This window comes from Poromitra crassiceps (assembly GCF_964638095.1).
Source record: "Poromitra crassiceps genome assembly, chromosome: 1".
Taxonomy (NCBI): Eukaryota; Metazoa; Chordata; class Actinopteri; order Beryciformes; family Melamphaidae; genus Poromitra; species Poromitra crassiceps.
The window spans coordinates 40,831,949-40,857,167 of record NC_139623.1 but is presented as its reverse complement, the minus strand read 5'-3'; the positions used below and the strand labels follow the sequence as shown (position 1 = coordinate 40,857,167).

The following is a 25,219-nucleotide window of genomic DNA, read 5'->3' as shown; positions in this document are numbered from 1 at the left end:
AACACATGCACTGTGCACAATACAAACACATGCACTGTGCACAATACAAACACATGCACTGTGCACAATACAAACACATGCACTGTGCACAATACAAACACATGCACTGTGCACAGCACAAACACATGCACTGTGCACAGCACAAACACATCCACTGTGCACAATTCAAACACATGCACTGTGCACAATACAAACACATGCACTGTGCTGTGCACAATACAGACACATGCACTGTGCACAATACAAACATGCACTGTGCACAGCACAAACACATGCACTGTGCACAATACAAACACATGCACTGTGCACAATACAAACACATGCACTGTGCACAATACAAACACATGCACTGTGCACAATACAAACACATCCACTGTGCACAATACAAACACATGCACTGTGCACAATACAAACACATGCACTGTGCTGTGCACAATACAAACACATGCACTGTGCACAATACAAACACATGCACTGTGCACAATACAAACACATGCACTGTGCACAGCACAAACACATGCATTGTGCACAATACAAACACATGCACAGTGGCCTTGTGGTCTGAGTGTCCGCCCTGAGACTGGGAGGTTGTGAGTTCGACCCCCTGGCCGAGTCATACCAAAGACTATAAAAATGGGACCCATTGCCTCCCTGCTTGGCACTCAGCATCAAAGGGTTGGAATTGGGGGGTTAGATCACCATATGATTCCCGAGCGCGGCGCTGCTGCCGCTCACCGCTCCCCCAGGGGATGGGTCAAATGCAGAAAACAAATTTCACACATTGTGTGACAATCAGTGGGACTTTGACTTTACTTTTACATGCACTGTGCACAGCACAAACACATGCACTGTGCACAGCACAAACACATGCACTGTGCACAATACAAACACATGCACTGTGCGCAATACAAACACATGCACTGTGCACAATACAAACACATCCACTGTGCACAATACAAACACATGCACTGTGCGCAATACAAACACATGCACTGTGCACAATACAAACACATCCACTGTGCGCAATACAAACACATGCACTGTGCACAATACAAACACATGCACTGTGCACAATACAAACACATGCACTGTGCACAGCACAAACACATGCACTGTGCACAATACAAACACATGCACTGTGCACAATACAAACACATGCACTGTGCACAGTAGGGCTGGGCGATATGGCCTCTAAAGAATATCGCAATGTTTTTCGGCTATATCGCGATACACGATATATATCTTGATATTTTTGAAATCTCTCATAAATGCTCAATTTAACCCTTCAGGGTTCATACACATTTTGACCAATGGATTTCCATGACTTTTCCATAAGTTCTTAACCTGTATTTTATGCACACATGGGGTAAAAAAGAAGAAGAAAGAAAGGGCAGATAGTGAGCAAAGATGGATGATTTAATATTCCATAGCTCTGACCTAAGCAAATCTGACATCACTGTGAACACAAACAACACTTCTGATATAATATGATTGTTTTAGTAAAGTGTATCACTCAATAGTCAATACAAAAAATAATGGCTTTTATAGAACCGAAAGCCTAGCTGCTTAGTCTGCAGATAAAACATAAAAAATTAAATTTAGACTCTTATTGGCATGACGGCAACATATAAGGTGTCTGAATTTTGCATTGGGGCCAGTTCTATAGTGAGGCATGGAAAGCCTCACTATACGCCATCATATCTGTGTTGTTTCACTTTTGACTGAAAAATGATGCCTCTAGTCTAGATTAAAGAAAATACACGTATGTGATGTTGACTTTTATGTAGGCTATGTGCGCATTCGTTTTCCTTATAGATCATGACTGCCCTGCAGCTAGCTACGTTAGCTTGCATGTAACGTTAGCGTTAGTTGCTTTTGGAGACACAAACCCTGGACGTTTCATTTTGAGTAATGCATGAGGTTCTCTATGGTTTACGCCAGCTCTGGGAGTATGAAGTGCTTTAAATGCGGGGATTTTGGTCACAACAAGCTTGTGGAGCGCTGCCTGCAACTAGGTAGCCTAACCAGCTAGCTAACGTTAGCCCCGACCACAACAGCTAACGTTAACGCCAAACAAATCCGCTGCCTCCTCCCCACGTTTGGTTTAGTGTAACGCCAGCTCAGACTTCCCCTAATCTCAGAAACCTTGCGGGACATGTATTGCAAATCGCAATAGTGGTTGTTTTGTTATAATTTGAAACTGTCACCAGGCAGCCACACTGGAGGCGGCCATGTTTCACCAGCTGCGCCTGCTTGGGTTGGTTGGTGGGGAAGCGTGATTTCGAATCGCACATAGGTTAAGGACGGGTGTGTCTGACGCAGTTTGATGCGTTTGACGTATCCATGTGATTCCCCCTCCCTTTTGAGTGTGACTTGAGCTCTCCCTTGAGAGGGAGAGCTGACAAGAGGAAACATGAAGCGAGTCATGCCGGCGGCTTAAGTTATAAACAATGCGTGACAATTATACTCGAATGTTCGCGATATAGTCATTTCTACATCTCACGTGGCACAAGCCGTGATAGATCAAGTATATTCGATATATCGCCCAGCCCTAGTGCACACCACAAACACATCCACTGTGCACAATGCAAACACATGCACTGTGCACAGCACAAACACATGCACTGTGCACAATACAAACACATGCACTGTGCACAATACAAACACATGCACTGTGCACAATACAAACACATGCACTGTGCACAATACAAACACATGCACTGTGCACAATACAAACACATGCACTGTGCACAGCACAAACACATGCACTGTGCACAATACAAACACATGCACTGTGCACAATGCATGTCACATGCACTGTGCACAGCACAAACACATGCACTGTGCACTGTAAGGAGGTGACAATTAGAAAGACAAGCTTCTACAAAAGGCCTATCGCTCGCTCACACCGTGACCATCCCAGCAGCATCCTCACAGCCAGGATTCATCTGTAGACTGTGTTTATGCACGGGAAACAAGCTCATTACACACAGGTCACACACACAGGTCACACACACGCACAAAGTGCTGAGCATCTGTGCTTGATGTCTGTACTGTTTCCGAGAAGCTTGATGCCGTCCAGTGTTTCCATGTTCAGTAGCTTTAGCTTCCAATCCAATCAAGTCACATGTCTATCATATTCATCAGATCCAATCAGTGGATGTGCTCTCCGCTGTTTTCTGCCTTTTCCTTATTGTTCAAATGAACCACCAACATGAACAGCATGGAGATTAACTACTGCTGGACACTGATTTTCATAGTGCTTGTTTTTTCTCTCCTTGTTTCCACAGTTCCAGATTTCAGCATTGATGTGCTCCCCACCAATGGCAGCCAGGAGCCTCACGGCCCAGGCCTCCTCAAGGTGTCAGGCCTAGAGCGCAGCCAGGAGCGGAGCCAGGAGAGCTGCAGGGACCCCCAGCCCCCTGCGCCCAGCCCCCCCAAGCAGCCTCCGCCCCCACAAGTCCTGCCCCTGCCCCGCCCCCAGCCGTCCGTCCCCCAGCCCCAGCCCTCGCCTCCTCGTCGTATCCAGACAAACGACCCCGCCCAGGCTCGGGCCTCCGCCCACTTGCCCCCACACTCAGAGGCTCCCCACAGGCCTCAGACGCCCGCAGCCCTGCCTCCCGCCCAGGGCCGAGAGCCCTCGCCGGCCCCCCCTCCCCGGCCTCAGCACCAGCCCGAGCCGCTGTCCCACCCCCGGCCGCCGCCCACGCCCAGCCTTCACCCGCACCCACCCTCGCCCGCCCTGCCAGCCCACCACCCCCACCAGCAGCACCCCAGCCAGGCAGGGCCCCACCGGCCGCCCTCGCGCTGCCACGCCCGGCCCCTTTCTGCCTACAACGGCCTCAGCCTCAACGGACACAGGTAAGACCGCTTTCTGACGGCCTCCACAGCCTCGCAAAATCCACGGATGGGTTTTGTCCTGAAAAGCATTCACGTTTCGGTGTCCTTATGCGCTCTGAGGCTGAAAATCAGCTGCAGTGCAGCACAGACAAAACCTGCATATTCACACACACTTGAAAATACTAGAGCATCTCTTGAGCTGAAAGTACTATGATGTATGTACATGTACATATGATAGGGATCATATGTACATTCAGCTCAAGAGATGCTCTAGTATTTTCAGTATGTAAAGTGCTATCTGGGAGAGCTGAAAGTCTCAGAGCCAAACAGTAGCACCGATTGTTAACAGGGGGAGTAAAGGGCTGCGCTGAGCCATAAGTGCCTGTGATGTATTTGCCACCCACATTCAGTCATACCGCCTATTATTCTATTTTTTATCACCTTTCTATCCCCCGAAACTGGCTCCATGCTTCCTCCGAGACATGGGCAGTAGCCAGCCGCTTCTTTTCATCTGACAGGGGAAGCTTCACCGGTAGGACATAGCACGTGGGAGGATCACGCTATTCCAACGAGTTCCCCTCCCTCCGAACAGGCGCCCCTAATGACCAGAGGAGGCACCACATCAGCAACCAGGATATTGTATGTTTTGGTGAAGGGGTTCCTATATGAAGGAAACCCCCAGGGGGCACGGGGAGAACATGCAAACTCCACACAGAAAGGCCCTTTTGACGACCTCACCCGGGCGGTGGGCACTCGAGGACATTCGGACGGGCACGCATTCCTTCAGCGTTCACAGCGTCCCAGGTGGGAATTATGGATGGGCATCGAATTTCGAATTTTCGAATAATCGTTGTTATTATCAAGGTCGACTTTTATTATTGAAAGTCGAAATTCAAAAAAAAAAAAAAAAAAGTATATACCGTATATATATATATATATATATTTTTTTTTAGTGAAATGTTGCATTGTCTCTCCTGATTCTAAGTATAGTCGAATCGCTTGGTTTGAGCAAGTAAAACAATTTTTATAAGCATTTTAAGCAAGGTTTATGGAAAAATGAATGGCGGATGAAATCCCATGAAGAGGGAGAGGGGGTGACTTTGGCACCCCTTTGGCACTCAGACCTGAGCCTACTAAATATTTAATAAACCACTCATGATTGTCAAAACTGTTTTTTATTTTCAAAAATGTCAATGTCATGTAACATGTTCTTTACTTCAGTGGTGCAATGCTTGTTTGAGCTAAAAATCCACAGCAGAAGCTTTTTCTATTAATTAATAAAGCCTTAGACTTAGAATCAGGGGAGACAATGCAACATTTCATTCACAATTTTTTTTTATTATTTTTTTATTGAATTTCGAATAGTGTTTTTGCTAGAAATGCCCATCCCTAGTGGGAATCGAACCCAGGACCTTGTAGCTGTGAGGCGACAGCACTTACCACTGCACCACCATGCCTCCTTACCGCCTATTAAATAGTCTAACCCAGAATCTACAGTATACCAATATATACTGTACACAAGAAGCAGGATCCTGTAAGTTTCTCACTGTCTTTATGACGCAAGAAACTTTGTAGAAAGATAAATTGGGATGATTACGGTATGCCAAGATGACAGAGAGAGACAGTCTGCACTTTTACATATGTACATTGGCTCTGCTCACCCTGCAGCCTACATCCATATAGGCCTTGTAGATCTAGAGGCCTCCATTTTGCTTAAATAATTGCTCATTTGCTGGCCATTTTAATGCCATATTTTTAACATTTTAAGTACACCATCTATCACCTGCAAATGCAAATTCCTAGGTAGTAAGCCAATGTTACATTGTTAATATGGGCTCAAAGTTGTGATATTCTTCCTGGAAAAACACTCCAGAGGGCTGTTTTTTCTCGTGTCACCAAGAAACCTCGACGGGATTTACCATCATGAAAAATAATAACAATGGAGCCAACGCAGCGCTAAGTTTAGTCCTTTGTGTCCTACATCTATAGCGGATACCATTAATTCAGGGCTCCAGGATAGCTCCTTCTGAGCCCACTCAGTCCCAACAACGGCTCTGCCTCGCAGGCTCTGAGGAGTTGGCATGGCCTGCCTCTCTCCATGCCAGCGCTGCCAGTCTGCCAACAGGGCCTGGCACCCGCTGCCCGCCACCAAGAGGGAGCGCTGCAAACCAGCTTAGAGGATTTAGTGTGTAGAGATGCGGAGACGCAGGGCTCTGTGACTACCCCCGGGGGACAACCCACACACACTACAAAAGGCTGCTTACACACACACGCACGGGCGCTTATTCGCTCTCATCTCGTTTCCCATGCATATGTGCGCTACCTGGCTCCTTAACTCATTGAGTGCCAGCCACTTTTGGAGAACGGACGCTCCCAGTGCCAGAGTTTCAGAGCGTTTTCAGTGATTTCTCGAGGCCCACAGAATATTGTGTGATATTACTATGTAAACAGCGAACACGCACAAAGAACAAGGAGACTCTATTGTATCATCAGCAAAAAAAAGTTTATTGATACCATTTTCCGTTCTTTAGTTATGAGCCGGAGAAGATAGGTTGATTTAACCAAAAACAGCCGTTTTTTTCTAGAAGCTGAGATAATGAGCCTTTTGTGAAATTAAACATTTCATGCACATCACTGACTGAAGCTAATATTTTCTGATGTAGTCACACCTCAAAAATAATTTCCTTCAATAGAACAGCGAAAACCAAGGAATTTTGTTTGGCAAAACAATATTTTTTAGCAGCGCTGCTGGTTGCAGCTTCTTGCTGGTCTTGATTTACTGCTGGTGGGCATCAGATATTCTAGCTTGCGTTTGCCAATCCTGTCCTGCTGTCTGGGTCTGTCTGGGTCAGTGTTGTATGCTGCTCTGCGTGCCCCCCCCTCCCCCCCCCCCCCCCTTCAACTGCACACTCCTCCTCCGTGTGGGAGTGTCTCTGGGGCTTTCTGCTGCGTTTGCTCTGCACTGAAAAGTCCGCTACATCCAGCTTTTTTACAGCGTTCCGCGTGTATTTGTCACCGGCTCCCATGCTTCCAGTTGAGAATAATAACAACTAATAACAAAATCATGCGGATGGGCTATCGCAGCGGACACGGAGGTGCTCAATTGTGGCAGCAGATTGGCTGCTGCAGGCACAGCTAACGTTATGCTTCATGCATATCGATGCATACGGATGCGATGCGATTTCCGTTTCCCCAACGACTTCTTCTCTGTTTTTTCCTCGCCTTTCTGTAATCTGGAGAGCACTGTCGCCACCTAATGGGTCCCTAAAATAGCTTTTACATATTCAACAGCCACCATACTTTCACAGGAGATGGATCTGGCTTTGATGCACGTCCCACCGTCAAAAAACGCAATTGACTAACATACTCGTCCTTGGCACTCTACGTTACTAAACCAATTGACGAACATACTCGTCCATGGCACTCAATGAGTTAACAGGAGCTGCGTTCAAAGACGCGCTCGTTCCGTTGCGCTCGCCAGTGGCCGTTTATCTGCATCCGAGGGTGTTTAAGAATGCAGTGTTTTCTCAGCCCACGTTTCCCTCTCTGTCGAGGGAGGGCGTTTTGTGTGCGCGAATGGAGGACAGTTGAGGTGTGAAAACACTGTGTTGTTGGGAATTGGAATCTCGGAGCAGATGGAGATGAGCGGGATACGGAGGAACAAGTGTTAATCTCCACTCATCACACCCGGCTTAACCTGGCTCCTTCCTCCGTCTTTCTCTCTCACATTCAAATGGCTTTATTGGCATGAATGTCATAGCAACAAAACTGCCAAAGCATCTCAGGACAACAAAATGCTATAGCTAACGACACAAGTTAGGACTCGGCGATAATTCAGTGTTTTTTTCTTTTCCCACAATTTTCTCCCCAATTGTACTTGGCCAATTCCCCCTGCTGCCCCACCCCCTCTGCCGATCTGGGGAGAGCCGTAGACACACACACACATGCTTCCTCCGATACATGTGCAGTTGCCAGCCGCTTCTTTTCACCTGACAGCGGGGAGCTTCACCATCAGGACGTAGCATGTGGAAGGATCACGCTATTCCCACCAGTTCCCCTATCGCCCCGAACAGGCGCCCTGTCTGACCGGAGGAGGCGCTATTGCAGAGACCAGGACACATACCCTCATTCTGGCTTCCCACCCGCAGACACAGCCAATCGTGCCTGTATGGATGCCCCAACAAGCCGGAGGTAACACGGGGTCGCGAACTTGCAACCCTCATGTTGGTAGGCAGGGAATCTACCGCTACACTAGCCCGACACCCCAGATAATTCAATATTATGGTTTATCATCTTTCAGTGGAATCATATCGTGATGATATGGTGATTTTGGGATATTGTGACACAATTCTGCTGTCTTATTGATGAGAACAGCACATTTTACTTACTTTAGTTGAGAAAAGTAAAACATTTTTACGGAATATTATTTGAATATTTCTATTTTGTTTGACATCACACCTAACATTACCATTCAGTTTAACTGGATATAACGAGATGTTGCATATGAGCCATATCGTGATATATATCGATACCGGGGGGAAAATCTGAAAAGAAAATGTGATTATCCTGTTATTGATTTCAACCATATTGCCAAGCCCTAACGCAAGTAAACATTGGAACATTGGAAGTAGAATCAGCTCTGCTGGTCAAATAAATCAAATAAGAGACAGTACTGACAAAACAAGAACAGTATTAAAATAAGTACTATAACAATATGTTGTTGTGTACAATTGTATTAGTATTGTAATTCTACAACTAACAATATGTACTCTCTCTCTCTGTACAGCAGCAGTCGGAGCAGCACCCCAGGCACCAAGCCCCACGGGCCCCCTGCTGCCTCCCTGCACCTCCCCCACCACCCACCTCCTCCGGCAGCAGCCGCAGCCTCCACCTTCCCCCTGCCTCTGGCGGCCAACCAGAGCGCACCCCACGGCTTCCCCCCTGCCCTGCAGTCCTCGCCGCACCCACATCACCCCAATATGTTTGCTCCTCCAGCTGCCTTGCCCCCACCGCCACCACTGACGTCTAGCGCCCTGCCGGTCCCCGGACACCCCGCTGCTGGGAGTCCCTACTCAGGTAAGCGTGGGGCCACGCCGCCCCCGTGTGGCGTGGCAGGGGATCGCATCGCAGACATTCAGCAGACCAGCCAAAGCGGCAGGGGTTCTACTTATTTTCGGCGACAGTTGCGTCAGGTTCCCAGGCCAGGTCGAGTCATGCGAGAAGCACACGGGGGTGGAATGATTCCAGAGCAGCGACGATAGACGTGAAAACATTTGAGACGCAGAGACAGACGGGCGTACACCATGTTGCCCTGGTGATCAGACACCATGTTGCCCTGGTGATCAGACACCATGTTACCCTGGTGATCAGACACCATGTTACCCTGGTGATCAGACACCATGTTGCCCTGGTGATCAGACACCATGTTACCCTGGTGATCAGACACCATGTTGCCCTGGTGATCAGACACCATGTTACCCTGGTGATCAGACACCATGTTGCCCTGGTGATCAGACACCATGTTACCCTGGTGATCAGACACCATGTTACCCTGGTGATCAGACACCATGTTGCCCTGGTGATCAGACACCATGTTACCCTGGTGATCAGACACCATGTTACCCCGGTGATCATTTAAAGGACCAGTCCAATACTGTCCGGATGCCATGCTTGTATGTTTATAGTGGTGCAGACAGGTCAAGCTGCCGCTCCTCTGTCAAACTCTGATTGGTCGACTCTCTAGCACAAGCCGGTCATGCCATGTTATAAAAGCCATTAGGGACCCTGTGCGCTCCATTCAAGCACAGCGCTGTCAAGCTCAATGTCACATGGGTCAGTATGGAAAGAAGGGAGGATGCGGGGGGTGGGGGGACCGACTTCATCTGCGAGAAATCAATTTGGTCAATACGGAACGGGCCGAGCTGGATTTCGTTCAAAAGATACTAATGAAAGTTTTATGACGAGAAAATTCCATCTCCACTCCCGGCCCAATAAAGCCTGAAACGAATGCAGAAAACAGTGAGTCGAGTCACCGCGGAGCGGAGAGGATACGGTTACTCCGGAGAAAACACCCTATTTTTCTTGAGACCTCTGCGGGGCCACACGAAAGGCTGAAGGCTTTATTAGAGCAACAGATTTAGTCATCTCAAAGGGGCTTTAGTGTGTCGAAATTTCGGAGTATTTGACAATTCCAGCAGTCAGACGTGAGCCTCGCTTCCAGTTAACACGATGAGCTGATAACCGCAGCCTTTTCCCGGGTTATTTCCTCTTGTGTCATTTTGACATGGCTCAGTATTTGATGCTCTCTAGACAAAGTGCCTCTCAAAGTGGAGCCATGGGGAACTTCGGGGGTCCTTGAGGGGCTTCCAGTGGGACCTTTCAAAATGAGGAATAGTTTGATTTCACTATAATTGAATTAACTAAAAAAATATCTTAATTAGAGGCAGAATGAAGTTTAGACAGTGAATCTCTGCTCTCGACCAGGGACTCTCACCCGATTTCATATCAAGGACCCTAAATGAGTCAACATGAGAAGCACGGGCCACCACTGGATGAGATTTTTTCTCTCAAACCCAATCTGAGAATATTCTTTTGTCCAGAATTAATTTACCGCAGGTAGAGATATATCAGTGAAACTATGATGGAAATTGTCATTCTTCTACATTCTATGATTGTGCTCACTTCTTGCAAATTAAATAATGGTGAAGTTGAACAATTCCTCAATTTGCTGGGGACCCCCTGGAGCCCCGCTCAAGGACCCCTGGTGGTCCCCAGACCCCACATTGAGACACTGCTCTAGACAGACAACCTTCCCCCTTTACAAAAAACACTTCTAATCCTTCCCCCTCCCTCCCTCCCTCCCCCTCTCTCTCTCTCTCTCTCTCTCTCTCTCTCTCTCTCTCTCTCTCTCTCTCTCTCTCTCTCTCTCTCTCTCTCTCTCTCTCTCTCTCTCTCTCTCTCTGACACCCCCCCTCAACAGAACAAGACCTTTTGCGTCAGGAGCTCAACACCCGTTTCCTGGCCTCGCAGAGTGCCGACCGCGGCGCCTCGCTGGGCCCGCCCCCTTACCTGCGCACCGAGTTCCACCAGCACCAACATCAGCACCAACACCAACACCAGCACACCCACCAGCACACGCACCAGCACACCTTCACCCCCTTCCCCCACACCATCATGCCCACCCCGGCACCGCCCATGGTGCGTACCCCCGCCAGAAATGTGAGGATAAGTAGAACACACCTGTGGAGGGTTGGGGAGGGTGGAGGGCAATGGGGAGGGAAACAAATAGTCTTGAAGGGATAGTTCACCCGAAAAAAGTTTAGAAGCACCTGATTGAATGTTTTGTGTTTTTCATGATCTTAAAGCCATGCTTAATGCTTGTGGGGAGGGGATTAGACAAATATAAATACTACTAATACTACTTCAAAGAATCTAAAATATAAGATAGTTTTGATTTGTTGAACACTTTTTTGGCAGCTGCATAAATCCAATTGTGTCTTTATTATAATTTTACAATGTGGAATATATGGTAATAGCCAAGTTTGCTAGCGCAGCTCCCAAGTCAGCCTTCTCCAACACAACTGAAGTGGCTGAGAATATAATGTTCAGATTAGACGTACACATTCACATGTCAAAATAATGTTTTTTAGTGATAATCAAAGGTCTTTTGGACCTGAATAATCCTGCACAAGCTTTTTGGAATGATTTTATGGCCATTTTTTGGACCCAGCCACTGCAGTTGTTTTGGAGAAGTCGGACACGGAGACGCAACTACCCTCATCTCAGCTGAAGCTGGGCGAAATATCCCTTTATCCAAAGAGTTTTTGTACATCTTCTGTGCGACAGTAATGAGTTTGACATGTGTAGAAGACATAGAAAGTGTTTTGTTTCTCTGTGGTTGCGCGAGTGAGAATTTGACACGGTTACACACGTGTGCCGTTTTCTCTGCTAGAGGGATCTGTAGCGTTCTGTGGCCAGCTCTCAATGATGACCATGTGTGTGTCCGTCCACACCACAATGATGCCTTTATCCTCCCAGAAAGGCGTGCTAGTGTTTTCTCTGGCATACCCTGCCTCGCACTCCAGACTCTACTGCAGTTATTTCTAAATTGGCAATAACTTGCCCCCGAGCGAGTTAAATTCAGAGCCAGCTTTTAGAACATAATACACTTAATTCATTCTGAATTTAATGACATCATTTGGTGCTGTTTTGGGGCTTTTTTATTACGGGGAGCGAATGCTTTGAGTTAAGCGTCCCGCTGTTTGCCGGGGGAGACCACAGGCGAAACTCCCACACGCACACTGGTGCGGCTGTGCTGTAAGCGCCCGGCCCGCCGAGGCTTGGCTCGGCTCGGGCCGTACCTCAAAGGCAGCACGGCGCGGCCTCTGACAGCTAATGAGCCCATAAAGAAGCTCTTTATTGCTGCAGTGTTTAGTCTCGACTGGGGAAATGTTCTCCCCGAGCCCACATCGCACCATTAAAAAGGAGCCCAAGTGAGCCACAGGCGCTGGTTTTACAAGGTCTTCAGATGCTCATGGAACGGGAGAGGGCACAAACAGCAGGGGGCGCACCGAGGTGCTGTGGGGTTGTGTTGCGGCGGGGAAGTTGAAGGCGACGGCGTCTTCACTCTGAACAATGATTCTGGTCTGCGAACGTGTTCCTTATGTTGTTGCCTGAAATGATCCTAAAGTGGCCAGTCTATCAAGCCCGTTCTATCTGTGTCGCTTAACATGCTTCTTCACGTGTACTTAGCTCTGTTTCATCTCTCCTACAGTTTGAAAAATACCCGACAAAAGTCGACCCCTTCTACAGACACAGTGTGAGTTTCTCTACTGCGTGTTCGGCACTTTGTTGCATCATGCCATTCCAGCCCATGGTGCTATAGCTGTGCGTGCGTGTGTGTGTGTGTGTGTGTGTGTGTGTGTGTGTGTGTGTGTGTGTGTGTGTGCGCGTGCGTGAGCGCGTGAACGGTAGATTCCATGCCATCGCTCATCCGCTTCTTAATGCATACTGTAAGCATCCTAGCTGTATAATTTCACCCTACAGACCCAGGAAGTTCTGTGATGAATGTAACAATGCTGCATCCTTAGGTGTTGTAGCACAAGATGCATTGTATGTGCATGTAGTGGTGAACTTGTTGTGCATAGAGATGAACGCTGTGTGTAGAAAGGAAGATGCAGGAGCTGCATTTCAGAGGAGATTGTGTTATTGCTTATTACACTTCATTTGTATGTGTCTGCTAACAGGCATGGCTTTGTCCTTATTATTACTCACTGAAGGGGACTTTGGTACCCAGCTCTCCTATTCACCTTATGTAGCCCCGCCCACTTGACCCATTGTGTCACGACTTCCTGTTCAAAACGCCAGCTGTTTTTTTTGCCTGCACAAACTAGTCTGACTCACCTGGTCAAACTTTAGTTTGACTCGCATAGGAGTCAGACTAGGTTTATGAGTCACAGGAAGTGTAAACGCAATCAGAACTTCCCATTGTGTTTACACTTCCTGTTAGTCTCTCAAGCCAGACTGTCTCGTCTACATAAGGTGAATACCTAGCCTGGTAAAGCCAGACTGTCTCGTCTACATAAGGTGAATACCTAGCCTGGTAAAGCCAGACTGTCTCGTCTACATAAGGTGAATACCTAGCCTGGTAAAGCCAGACTGTCTCGTCTACATAAGGTGAATACCTGGCCTGGTAAAGCATACCGATGATCACGTGATCTCACATTCTGTTTCCTACTGCGGATCAGTATGGCCTCCGAGCCGTCCACAGTGATTTCAGTGGGTGGGACTACATGCCTTTGACAGACAACGCCTTCTGCCAATCAGCGTTGCCAAATCCAATCCAAATCCAATTGGCGATAACGGCACGTTATGGCTGTGTTTACTAACGTTAACGTTACCACTCGCTGCTTTGGGAGGCACCATACTGTTTTGCCAGCGGCGTCCCTGATTGGCCGGTTACGTTGTCAACTACGAGGCAGGTCCCTGATTGGTCCGTGCACTGCAATTTCTGGAAATGGCTGGGGGTGGACCGGAGGATAGACTGACCCACAGAAGGAAACAGAATGTGAGTTCACGTGATCAGGATAACTTACCAGGCTAACGCTAACCTATACCCACTTGCTGAAAGTTTCAGACACATCATTCTCTGTTGTTGTAGCATATACAGTACGTGTATGTGTGCGTGCACAAGTGTTTCTCTTCAAGAATTGACCTTCAATGACTGTCAGGCTATTCAGCTGTCGTACACAATGCCTGTCACTCAGAGCTGAGAGGACTGTGCAGCATCAATTTTCATAATGGTATTCAGACCAAACGCAGGTCAAATACTATTTGCACAATGTTCTGAGTTTGTTTTAATCTCTTAATTGCTATTTGCGGAATGTCCTTAGTTTGTTTTAATCTCTTAATTGCGCTTGCTGTCATTATAATAGCAATTAGCCTGAACCAAAGACTGTGACTTGTGACTAAAACATGATGCACAAGATGCAGTATAACCTCAAAAGCTGGGAACCCACGGAGCAGACAGGGTGGAGTTGCACCACCCGTGTTTAAGGTGAAGCACCTGCACCTCCCAATTCAGCATACGAATGAATTCCTTACTTCCACTGAAGCTAGTGTGAGTGACGAGAGCAATTATGCACAACATTCTTATTTCTCTATGAAAGAGTTTCAGGGAAGCTTCAAGAAATTGCTTTGTCTGTTTTGCTCGTTCTGCAACAAGCTCCTTTTCATATCACAGGAGTGTGTTTCAGAGTTTTTATTTTAAAACTGCAGTTTGTGAAACGTGTGGACAGTGAGATTTGTAACTTTCCCATCGAAACAATCCTGTAAAAGGCCACTGCTGACGGCTCGTCAGCAGTGGCTGCAGGCTGCCATCCTTCAGCGCAGCCTGCTACGTTCCGCACATCGCATGCAGCTGTTGTCCTGTACCTCGCCACCTACCAAGCCATCCTCACGCCTCCTCTCTCTCTCTCCTCTTCTCCCTCTCTCCCTCAGCTCTTCCACTCCTACCCACCGGCCATGTCTGGTCTCCCGCCCGTCATCCCCCCCACCGGGCCCTTTGGTTCGCTGCAGGGCGCCTTTCAGCCCAAGGTGAGACAACAACACGTCGACACAACACGCTCCCGCTCTGACGCTCGGATCAGGGAGTGGTTCAGAACGATAGACTGTGCTGTCAGAAACGAACTCCGCCCGTCTCATCTCTGATTCTGAGTCTGAACCTCAAACTGAAAAACCGAAGAAGAAGAAAAAACATGGTTGATGTTTTTGTTCTATCTCTTGCACTCCAGACCTCTAATCCACTGGATGTGTCCACGAGACCTGGAGCCGTCCCACACACACTCTTACAGAAGGACCCCAGGGTAAGGGCCCCCCGCACACCAACACACACACACACACACACACACACACACACACACACACACACACACACACTCTTACAGAAGGACCCCAGGGTAAGGGCCCCCGCACACCACACACACACACACACACACACACACACACACACACACACTGTTACAGAAGGACCCCGGGGTAAGGGCCCCCGCACACCAACACACACACACACACACACACACACACACACACACACACACACACACACACACACACACTGTTACAGAAGGACCCCAGGGTAAGGGCCCCCGCACACCAACACACACACACACACACACACACACACACACACACACACACACACACACACACACACACACACACACACACACACACACTGTTACAGAAGGACCCCAGGGTAAGGGCCCCCGCACACCAGCACACACACACACACTCTTGCAGAAGGACCCCAGGGTAAGGGCACATACGCACCAACACACAACTTTTTTTAACAAACGCCCGTGTGTTAATTACTCCCGCCATGCTTGATTTTAAAGAGAAATTTGAACATTTCAATTTAGTCAATAATGAATGCCATGCATGGAGGTTAATTAGAAGTGCTTGATTGATAGCAAATAACTGTGTGTCTCTGTCTGTCTGTCTGTCTGTCTGTCTGTCTGTCTGTCTGCCTGTCTGTGTGTGTGTGTGTGTCTCTCTCGCTCTCTCTCCTGTAGCTAACAGATCCGTTTCGGCCCATTCTCAGGGTGAGTGTTTCCTTCACTGTTGTCACTTAGCCACACACCCCCCCCCCCCCCCCCAACAGACACACACACATACACGCACACACACACACACACACACACACACACACACACACACACACACACACACACACACACACACACACACACACACACACACACACATTACAACACAACTCATAATTTCCATGATGCTTTATAGTGGTCCTGCTAGCAGACTGGCTAATGTAATTAATTCAATCTGCACATGGAAGTAGTGTTGTGAGACACGCGGTAGCCAGGCGATGCCTGACTGTCTGGCTGGTTACATGCTTTCAAACAAGACCTTTTGAATCTCCCCTACTACCACATTCCTAAATCACCATAGTGGACCATATCATACCTACTGTACCACATTCCTAAATCACTATAGTGGACCATATCATACCTTGGCTTAATTGCTGTAAACAAATGAGACCATGGATCAAAGCAATCCAGCAGATTCCCATTCCCATGAAATCGGACCCAGTTTTGGATCAAATGCAGTATAGATGCTTGTAGAGGGTGCCAGTCTTCTTGGCAATGGTCTGGTTTGTTTGCAGTAATTATACTAACGTAACAAAAATGAATATAGTAATGATTTATTGATGGTGAGCGGGTGGTAGCACATTAAAAAGTAAGGTGGTGACAATGTTGATTTTGTCTTGCATGTGCAGAAACCGGGGAAGTGGTGTGCCATGCATGTCCATATCGCCTGGCAGATTTACCACCACCAACAGAAAGTAAAGGTGAGGATTCATGCGGGCCCTGGTGCTCACACAGGCCCTGGTGCTCACACAGGCCCTGGTGCTCACACAGGCCCTGGTGCTCACACAGGCCCTGGTGCTCACACAGGCCCTGGTGCTAACACAGGCCCTGGTGCTCACACAGGCCCTGGTGCTCACACAGGCCCTGGTGCTCACACAGGCCCTGGTGCTCACACAGGCCCTGGTGCTCACACAGGCCCTGGTGCTCACACAGGCCCTGGTGCTCACACAGGCCCTGGTGCTCACACAGGCCCTGGTGCTCACACAGGCCCTGGTGCTAACACAGGCCCTGGTGCTCACACAGGCCCTGGTGCTAACACAGGCCCTGGTGCTAACACAGGCCCTGGTGCTAACACAGGCCCTGGTGCTCACACAGGCCCTGGTGCTCACACAGGCCCTGGTGCTCACACAGGCCCTGGTGCTCACACAGGCCCTGGTGCTCACACAGGCCCTGGTGCTCACACAATTATTTTCACTTTGGATAAGAGTATGAGCTGAACGCCTGAAAAGCTGGCCTCAGGGTTTGTACAGGTGCTGGAAATCCTTGAAAATGCTTGAATTTTAATATGGTATTTTCAAGGTGTGAAAAGTGCTAGGATATTGAATGCAGTGCTTGAAGCTGCTTAAATTTGCATTACCGTACTATCATAGTGAATGGCTAGGTTGGTGACACATTTTGAAACTTGAAACTTTGTTGTGTCTCCCATCTGTAGAATGCAGACACAAAACCTAATTTTGGTTGTTTATAGCACAATAACTATCATCTAATGTGATGACAAATTTACCACAGTCGTAAGCTCCTGGAGAAGCTTGGAAATGCACCTTGGAAATGTTTGAAAAGTGCTTGAATTTGATTTAAGAAAAGGTGTAGGAAGGAAGTGACTTGTTTCCATGGTGTGCAGAGTGGTTTTACATTAGCCTGGGTAAACCCATCCCCCACGTGACCTGCTCTCAGACCTGTTCTCAGTCACTATGTGACTGGGAACTGAGAGAGCAGGTCACGTGGGGGCTGGGTTTACCTAGGCTAGTTTTACATGTGTCTCTCTCTGGGTTTGGCATCTTCCAGCAGCAGATGCAGGTCGACCCTCACAAGCTGGACTTCGGCCTCAAGCCCGAGTTCCTGAGTCGCCCTCCAGGCCCCAGCCTCTTCGGCGCCATCCATCACCCCCACGACTTGGCGCGACCCGCCACGCTCTTCTCCGCCGCAGGTGAGCGCGTGTCACAGCTGACAGGCACAAGGGTTGATTGATAGGCAGTGCAGATACCTTTCTACATGCAACACCAGTCGATCACTCTGTCCACATAGTGAGCTATTTTGAACACAGGGGAGTCCACATAGTGAGCTATTTTGAACACAGGGGAGTCCACATAGTGAGCTATTTTTAACACAGGGGAGTCCACATAGTGAGCTATTTTGAACACAGGGGAGTCCACATAGTGAGCTATTTTGAACACAGGGGAGTCCACATAGTGAGCTATTTTTAACACAGGGGAGTCCACATAGTGAGCTATTTTGAACACAGGGGAGTCCACATAGTGAGCTATTTTTAACACAGGGGAGTCCACATAGTGAGCTATTTTTAACATGGAGGAGTCCACATCGTGAGCTATTTTTAACATGGAGGAGTCCACATAGTGAGCTATTTTTAACATGGAGGAGTCCACATCGTGAGCTATTTTTAACACAGGGGAGTCCACATAGTGAGCTATTTTTAACACAGGGGAGTCCACATAGTGAGCTATTTTTAACACAGGGGAGTCCACATAGTGAGCTATTTTTAACACGGGGGACTCCACATAGTGAGCTATTTTTAACACAGGGGAGTCCACATAGTGAGCTATTTTTAACACAGAGGACTACATCTCTTGTCTACATAAATGTCAAACTGATGGGCCAGGAATGGCAGAAGGTTTGGAAATTTACTAGGTTTGGAAATTCTAACCCTATCTGAATTCTTAGCAGGTATTATCAGAATCAGAATCACTTTTATTGCCACAGTATGCAAGTTACATAGGAGGAATTTGTCTTAGTGTCTGTATGCAGCATATAATAGCGGTCAGGTCAATATACAGAGAAGAAGAAGTAGGAAAGATAACTAAAAGACAATCACAATGTTGCAAGTGCAATCAAATCAAATATATATACACAATATGTACATGAGTGGAGGAGTGTTCCCTGGATAATAAATATGAATTTACATTGAATTTACATGCAATTTACAGTCTGAGTTAAATAGACGTTAAATAGAGAGCCGCAGTAACGAGTCCGGAAATCATCGATGCTAACAGCCCTGGTTCTTCACAGTTTTCACCTATGGGAGTTTTGAATGGGTTTTTGGCGCGATGCTTCTAATAATCTCTCTGGGCAATGCTGGCTTAATCAAACGCGAACCAGTGTTTAGTAACATCATCTTCACACATGAAGACCACTTTTATGAGTTTTGAAGCTTTTATGTGCCGTTAAAAGGGTGGCTAGCAGGGGGAACTTGGCATTGACTTGTCTGACATTATATGGGATAGGAGTCTGTCTATGATACAACTCGGCTCAGTTAATAGTAGACACCAGCTGATCCAATTTAAAGTTACTCACCGTCTTCACTATTCGAAGCAGAAATTGCACAAGATTTACTCGTCTGTCTCACCACTGTGTGACAGGTGTCGGGTGTCGGAGGGCACTCTGTCTCATGCCTTTTGGTCGTGCCCTTTACTGACCGGATTTTGGGCCAAAATATTTGATTGGTACTCTAAGGCCTACAAAATAACCCTTCAGCCGGAGGCAGAACTCGCCATCTTCGGCTGCTCGGAGTCCTCTCTGAACTTCCCTACAGCTGTGCAGCAGTCTCTGTCACAGGGGACAATTGTTGCCAAGAAACTCATTCTGCAGAAATGGAAGTCCCCCACTCCACCCTGTTTTCAGTTGTGGTTGGCGGACATGATCTCCATCATACGAATGGAGAGACTCAGGTTCTTGAGGACCAACTCACCTGGGAGATTTCAAACTATTTGGGACCCGTTTCTGGCCTACCTTGACGAGGTTAGGGGTGATGGGTGACTCGCCCGGCCGGTCTTCCTCCCTCGCGTGGGATCCCACTCATTTGTATATATGTATATATGTTTGCAAGCATAATTTATGTATATTTACAAGCTGTAACTGGTGGTACTAGTGTATGTATGTTTTTTCTTTCTTTTCTTTTACTGTATCTGTGTTTGTTTTTGGTTTGTTTTTCTGTGTTCTAAAAAATCTAAATTGCTAAATAAAATATAAAAAAAAAAAAAAAAAAAAAAAAAAAGGGTGGCTAGCTAGCAAACGGCTAAATGAGACTACAATGTCGACGCGGATATTATACGTCATCACGAGTGAATGCGGAAATTCTTTCTCTCGCAATCAATGCGTGGACGCCTATGCGACACTGTGTGTAGTTCTGGATTAGCTTAGCACAAGCTTTTTACCTCTAGGGCTCGCAGTTACGCTTCAAAACTCATGAAAGTGGTCCTCATGTGTGAAGATTATCCCGCTGAACCTTGGTTCGCGTTTGATTAAACTTGCGTTGCCCACAGACCTTATTTGAAGCATCGCGCCAAAAACCCATTCAAAAATCCCATAGACAGAAACAGCGAAGAACCAGGAAGTTCGGGACTTCCGCATTCAGCCTACAAAAATATGTCATCCCTGCGGCTCTCTATAGGCAGTGAATTTACATGAATTTACAGTCCGAGTTAAATATAAGTTTACATTGAATTGACATTAAATCTATAGTCTGAGTTATATAGGCGTTAAATAAGCAGTGAATTTGCATGAATTTACAGTCCAAGTTAAACAGGCATTAAATTAGATAAGAGTCAGTGGAGGGGGGAGGGGGGGGGGGGGGGGGGGTCAGCTCAGTTCAGGAGGAGGTAGTGGGATTATTTGACCAAGATGTGATATGTAGTGGCTGGTTGATGGTTTCTCTGATACCTGCTGTCTCTCCCTCATCAGGTCCGACACACCCATCGGCGGGTCCGTTCGGCCATCCACCCCACCATCCCGGGAACTTCCTCAACCCGGCATCTCACTTAGGTAAGAGCACCACGAACCATACTGAGTTCAGTGAAGCTCTTCTCCGGACGGTACTGCTCTGTAACGGCCACACAGGCGGGTGAAGTCGTGTGTTAACGCATGTTAACGCGTCCTGTCTCCTTCCAGAGCCTTTCGGGAGGCCTGTGTCATTTGGAGGACTGGGCGCCCTCAGTTCGTCAGCCTTCGGTGGACTGGGAAATCCTGCACTAAGTGAGTTTCAACCTCCGGCATGCGTGATCGTTTTAGGAGCACAGGAATATTTGTTACATCTATTCAGTCCCTCCTGGATTTTTATGTGTGATTGTTGTGATCAAAAGTGTTTGATTTTGCAGTGGCTTTTCTCAAAAATTGCAATGCAATTTGCTAAGTTTTTTGTTTTTTGCAATAAAATTGCAGCAACTGGCAAAGTTTGCAAGTTGAGGGATTTTTTTCTTTCTTTCTAACTACTACCTAATGGCAACTTTTCTCAAAAATTGTAATGCAGTTAGCGTAAACTTTATGTGATTTCTTTGGTGGTAAAATTGCAGAAACTGGCAAAAATTGCAAGTTGACGTTTTTTGCCCTTTTTGCATAGAAATCGCGGGAATTTTGAAAAATTGCAAGCCCCCGCAAATATTGTGGAGATTGGTTAAATTTTGATTAATTATTGTGATCGCAAAATCCAATTTCATGGAGGTTGTCTGGGTGCTGTGATGACGTCGCCTCGGTAGCGAGATACACATTTAACTTGCGTCCCCCGTTTTGTTTCCACGTGTTGAATCCCTCACAGCGCCGAACTCGGTCTTCGGCCATAAAGACGGCCCCAACGTACCGCAGCACTTCAACAACGGCAACAACAGCGGCCACCAGGAGCCGTGGAACCGACTGCATCGCACGCCGCCCTCCTTCCCCACGCCGCCGCCCTGGCTGAAGCCCGGAGACTCGGAGAGGAGCGCCTCGGTCAGCTCGCACGAGAGAGACCGCGACTCGGACAAGCGCGACTCCTCAGTCGGTAAAGACGACAAGGACAGGTAGGTGTTGACACAGTTCCAAAGACATTTCTTCTTAAGATCTTTGCATATGAGAAAGTATTAGGGAGGTGTTGACACAGTTCCAAAGACATTTATTTTCTGTGTGCTTCCAGGGACTCCGTAGAAAAGCGCCACTCGAGCCATCCGTCACCGGTCCCCGTCAATTCCATCAGCCTCCTGGGCCACAGCCGGGCCCCCGAGCACCACAGGAACCACCCCACCTCCGGGGAGCCGCTGAGGGACAAGGACAACAAGGCCAAAGAGCGGGAGAGGGAGCACCCCGACTTCTGGAAGGACAACGGCACGGACGAGCACAAGCTGAAAGAGGGCCAGCACGGCGACAAGGACAACACACCTGTCATCCACGACGGCCGGGCACCGGAGGACAAAGCGCCCAGCAGGGGGACGCCCTCGCCCTACATCCGTCAGACCAGCCTGGACCGCCCCAACGGCAGCCTGAGCAGAGAGGTCCTGGAGAAGAAGGGAGAGCTGTCCTACGACCACCACAAGAAGAACAGTGAGGTGAAGGTGAAGGAGGAGAGGAAGGAGGAGGTGGAGGGGGCAGTGGAGCGGGTGGAGCACCCCACCCAGGCACCCCCCACGTCCAACCTGCATCCGCCCTCCTCCATGCCCATGCCAATGGGCATGGGCATGGCAGGCGTCCACCCCATCAACAGCATCAGCGGGCTGGAGAGAACTCGAATGGTGGCGCCCTTCATGGGCATCAGCCCCATCCCGGGGGCCGAGAGGTTTCCCTACCCGGCCTTTCACTGGGACCCCATGCGAGACCCTTACCGGGGGCTGGACATCCACAGGCGGGACCCTCTTGCCAGGGACCTGCTGCTGAGGAACGACCCCCTGCACCGGCTGGCGGGACCGCGGCTCTATGAGGCGGAGCGCTCGTACCGGGAGCGCGAGCCGCACGACTTCAACCGCGAGCACGCCCACGCCCACGCCCACGCCCACGCCCACGCCCACGCCCACGCCCTGGGCCTGGAGCAGAGGAGGGAGCAGGAGCGCGCTCAGCTAGAGGAGCGCGAGCGTCTGCACATGCTCAGAGAGGACTACGAGCACGGGCGCCTGCACCCCGCCATGCACCACCCAGTCCTGGACGGACACCTGCCCCACCCCGCCCAGGGCCTCATGGTCCCCGGACTGCCCAGCATGCACTACCCCAGGGTCAGCCCTGCGGCGGCAGTAGCCGCCGCGGCCGCTGCTCACCAGAACGGCCTCCTGAACAAAACTCCGCCCACGGCCTCTCTCTCGGCGCCACCCCCCCTCATCCCCACGCTGGGCGCCCGGCCCGGCTCGCCCAGACGGACTACCCCCCACGCCACAGATATCAGAGACAGGCCCAACTCGCACGCCCACAAAGACATCGAGGCACGGTGACTCCGCGGCCTCCGCAGCCCTGTGCCTCACTAACACTGAACTCACACCAAGCACTTAGCCTTGGGCAAAGCAAGACTGTAACATAGCTGTGAATAACTTATGTGGTGCCGGAACACGCCCACACCATGAATTGTTTTTTGTACAAAACTACAAAGAGACCGTAATCATGGAACGAAAACATAAAAAAAGATGATTTTTCAAAGATGTTTTTCCCCCCCAGTTTGCTCCTGCTTTTTGTGTGCATTTTTTCTCCTGTATAGTGAAGGAGTATGGAGTAAATGGAAGGAATGTACAGGTACTTCAGCACTGACAGACAGCCGAGAGTGTAGATCATGTGTACAGTCGCTGTGCTCACTCCGTATGGATACACGTCAAGGTACAAAATATGCAAAAGGGTTTTTTGAAAGCTTTACTTTGAACAAATGTAAATAGAGGAGTATTTAGGAGGTGATTCAGAATGTGCTTTTTGCTAATTTCTTTTCTGTTTTTTTCTCTTTTTTTCTGTTTTTTTTGTTTGGGTTGACACAGCTGATTAACACCAGAAACACACATTAAGCACCAGAAACCACCAACCCCACATTCAACTATGCAACAAGCGTCTGGGCTCCCTTTCTGAAAGCTGGCCTTCTCACCACAACCGACTTTGTACCAACAACGGACTGAGCTGTATTCTCTCCACAACGCCACAAACATTTGGTCCACTATGGCTGATGCAAGCTTTAACTGCTCCACACAGGGTTCACAGAGAACTATTTGGTGCCAATGATAGTATACAAAGTGAAAGTACCTAGAAGGTATTGTGTTTTCTCTCTCTCTCTCTTAAAAATGATCTATTGTGGCGACAATCCTTGAAATAGTTAATGCAAGTATTGCATTTCAGAGGATTTTAAATGTAGGAAGTCAGCAGCACAAAAGTGAAGTTTTTTCTTCTTCTTCTATTCTTTTCCAGTCTTGTTCTGGAGAGAATGCAGCCCATTAAAGACCATGACAGCACATTTGCCCTATGGAAGGAGTGTAAAGTACGTGTTTTGGAAATAGGTTCTGTTGGTCAGACAGTGTGTTAAAGTGCTATCCTAAGTTGTTGTACCTACAGAATCAAAAGACGAAAAAAGCAAATCTAAACTTATGGACAGTTTGTTTCTAATGAGCAGAGATCTATTTTAGTAGTCCACTGAAGGTTTAGTTGTGCGCTTCAAACTCTGTGAGATCATGTCGTGCAGTGTTTTTTAATCCAACATTAAAAATGTCCAGCGGAGCCATAGTGGTTAGTCAACGCGTATTGCAAAAAGATTGTTAAATGAGAAACCCTTTTTTTTGCTGTTTACCATGTTACGGGGGGAAATTAAGTCTTTCTAGATTATGTACAAAAATGAGAAAAAACCGAAGCGACTGAATCTTCAGCATGCTCCTCATTTAAACTTGTGTTATGTCAATTGTGCCATGTTATTAAAAAATGTGTACTAACCTTGTCTATGGGCTTTTATCCTGTTTGATCCTGAAGTGAGTAAATACTTTATGCATAGAACAGGCTATAGCTATATTCGATAGGTCTACGCTAAGTATATATACAGAATCTCCAAATAACATGCATGGAGAATAAACTACTGTGGGTACAAAGTATAAATGAACACACAACCTGCTCAGCTGTAACATAATGTATTTAGGTGCTACTAATTGTACAGTTCAACAAAATAAGACTTAAGGATTTAGTCAATTCATACAGTTGTGTCGCCACTTCAGTCATTTCCAAGTCCCTCGATGACATTTGTTCATTTCACTGAAGAGCCAACACGTCCATACTAAAATGTGCTTGGAATCATTAAGCTAGTTAAAAGAAACGTTATGTGTGTTGCCTGTGTGCCTCCATCACAAGTGAATGCCACATCATTTTCTGTGCAGGGTATGTTAGTTCAAGCTTCTGACCAGGAGAGGGTGCCAAACTGCAAGGAAATACAAATACTTGGAACAACATGTCCTTAATGGCTGTAAGTAAAGGTATAATGATGATGATGATGACTGTTGTTATTAAAGTGCTTA

The 25,219-nt window shown here is 47.9% G+C and overlaps 1 protein-coding gene across 1 annotated transcript in view; it reads left to right on the top strand.

Annotated features, from left to right (window-relative positions):
- Positions 1-24,646, top strand: part of auts2a (activator of transcription and developmental regulator AUTS2 a) — a gene marked incomplete at its 5' end in the record, with an annotated part of 735,797 nt that extends 711,151 nt beyond the window's left edge. The window contains 13 exons of the mRNA XM_083645781.1: positions 3,291-3,861; positions 8,627-8,916; positions 10,820-11,058; positions 12,614-12,658; positions 14,839-14,934; positions 15,132-15,203; positions 15,912-15,941; positions 16,634-16,705; positions 17,790-17,931; positions 20,700-20,780; positions 20,907-20,990; positions 21,550-21,790; positions 21,904-24,646. Of these exons, the coding sequence (XP_083501907.1) occupies positions 3,291-3,861; positions 8,627-8,916; positions 10,820-11,058; positions 12,614-12,658; positions 14,839-14,934; positions 15,132-15,203; positions 15,912-15,941; positions 16,634-16,705; positions 17,790-17,931; positions 20,700-20,780; positions 20,907-20,990; positions 21,550-21,790; positions 21,904-23,182 (3,242 nt within the window). The 3' untranslated portion in view covers positions 23,183-24,646. The remainder of the gene's footprint in view (positions 1-3,290; positions 3,862-8,626; positions 8,917-10,819; positions 11,059-12,613; positions 12,659-14,838; positions 14,935-15,131; positions 15,204-15,911; positions 15,942-16,633; positions 16,706-17,789; positions 17,932-20,699; positions 20,781-20,906; positions 20,991-21,549; positions 21,791-21,903) is intronic.
- Between the last annotated feature and the right edge of the window lie 573 nt (positions 24,647-25,219).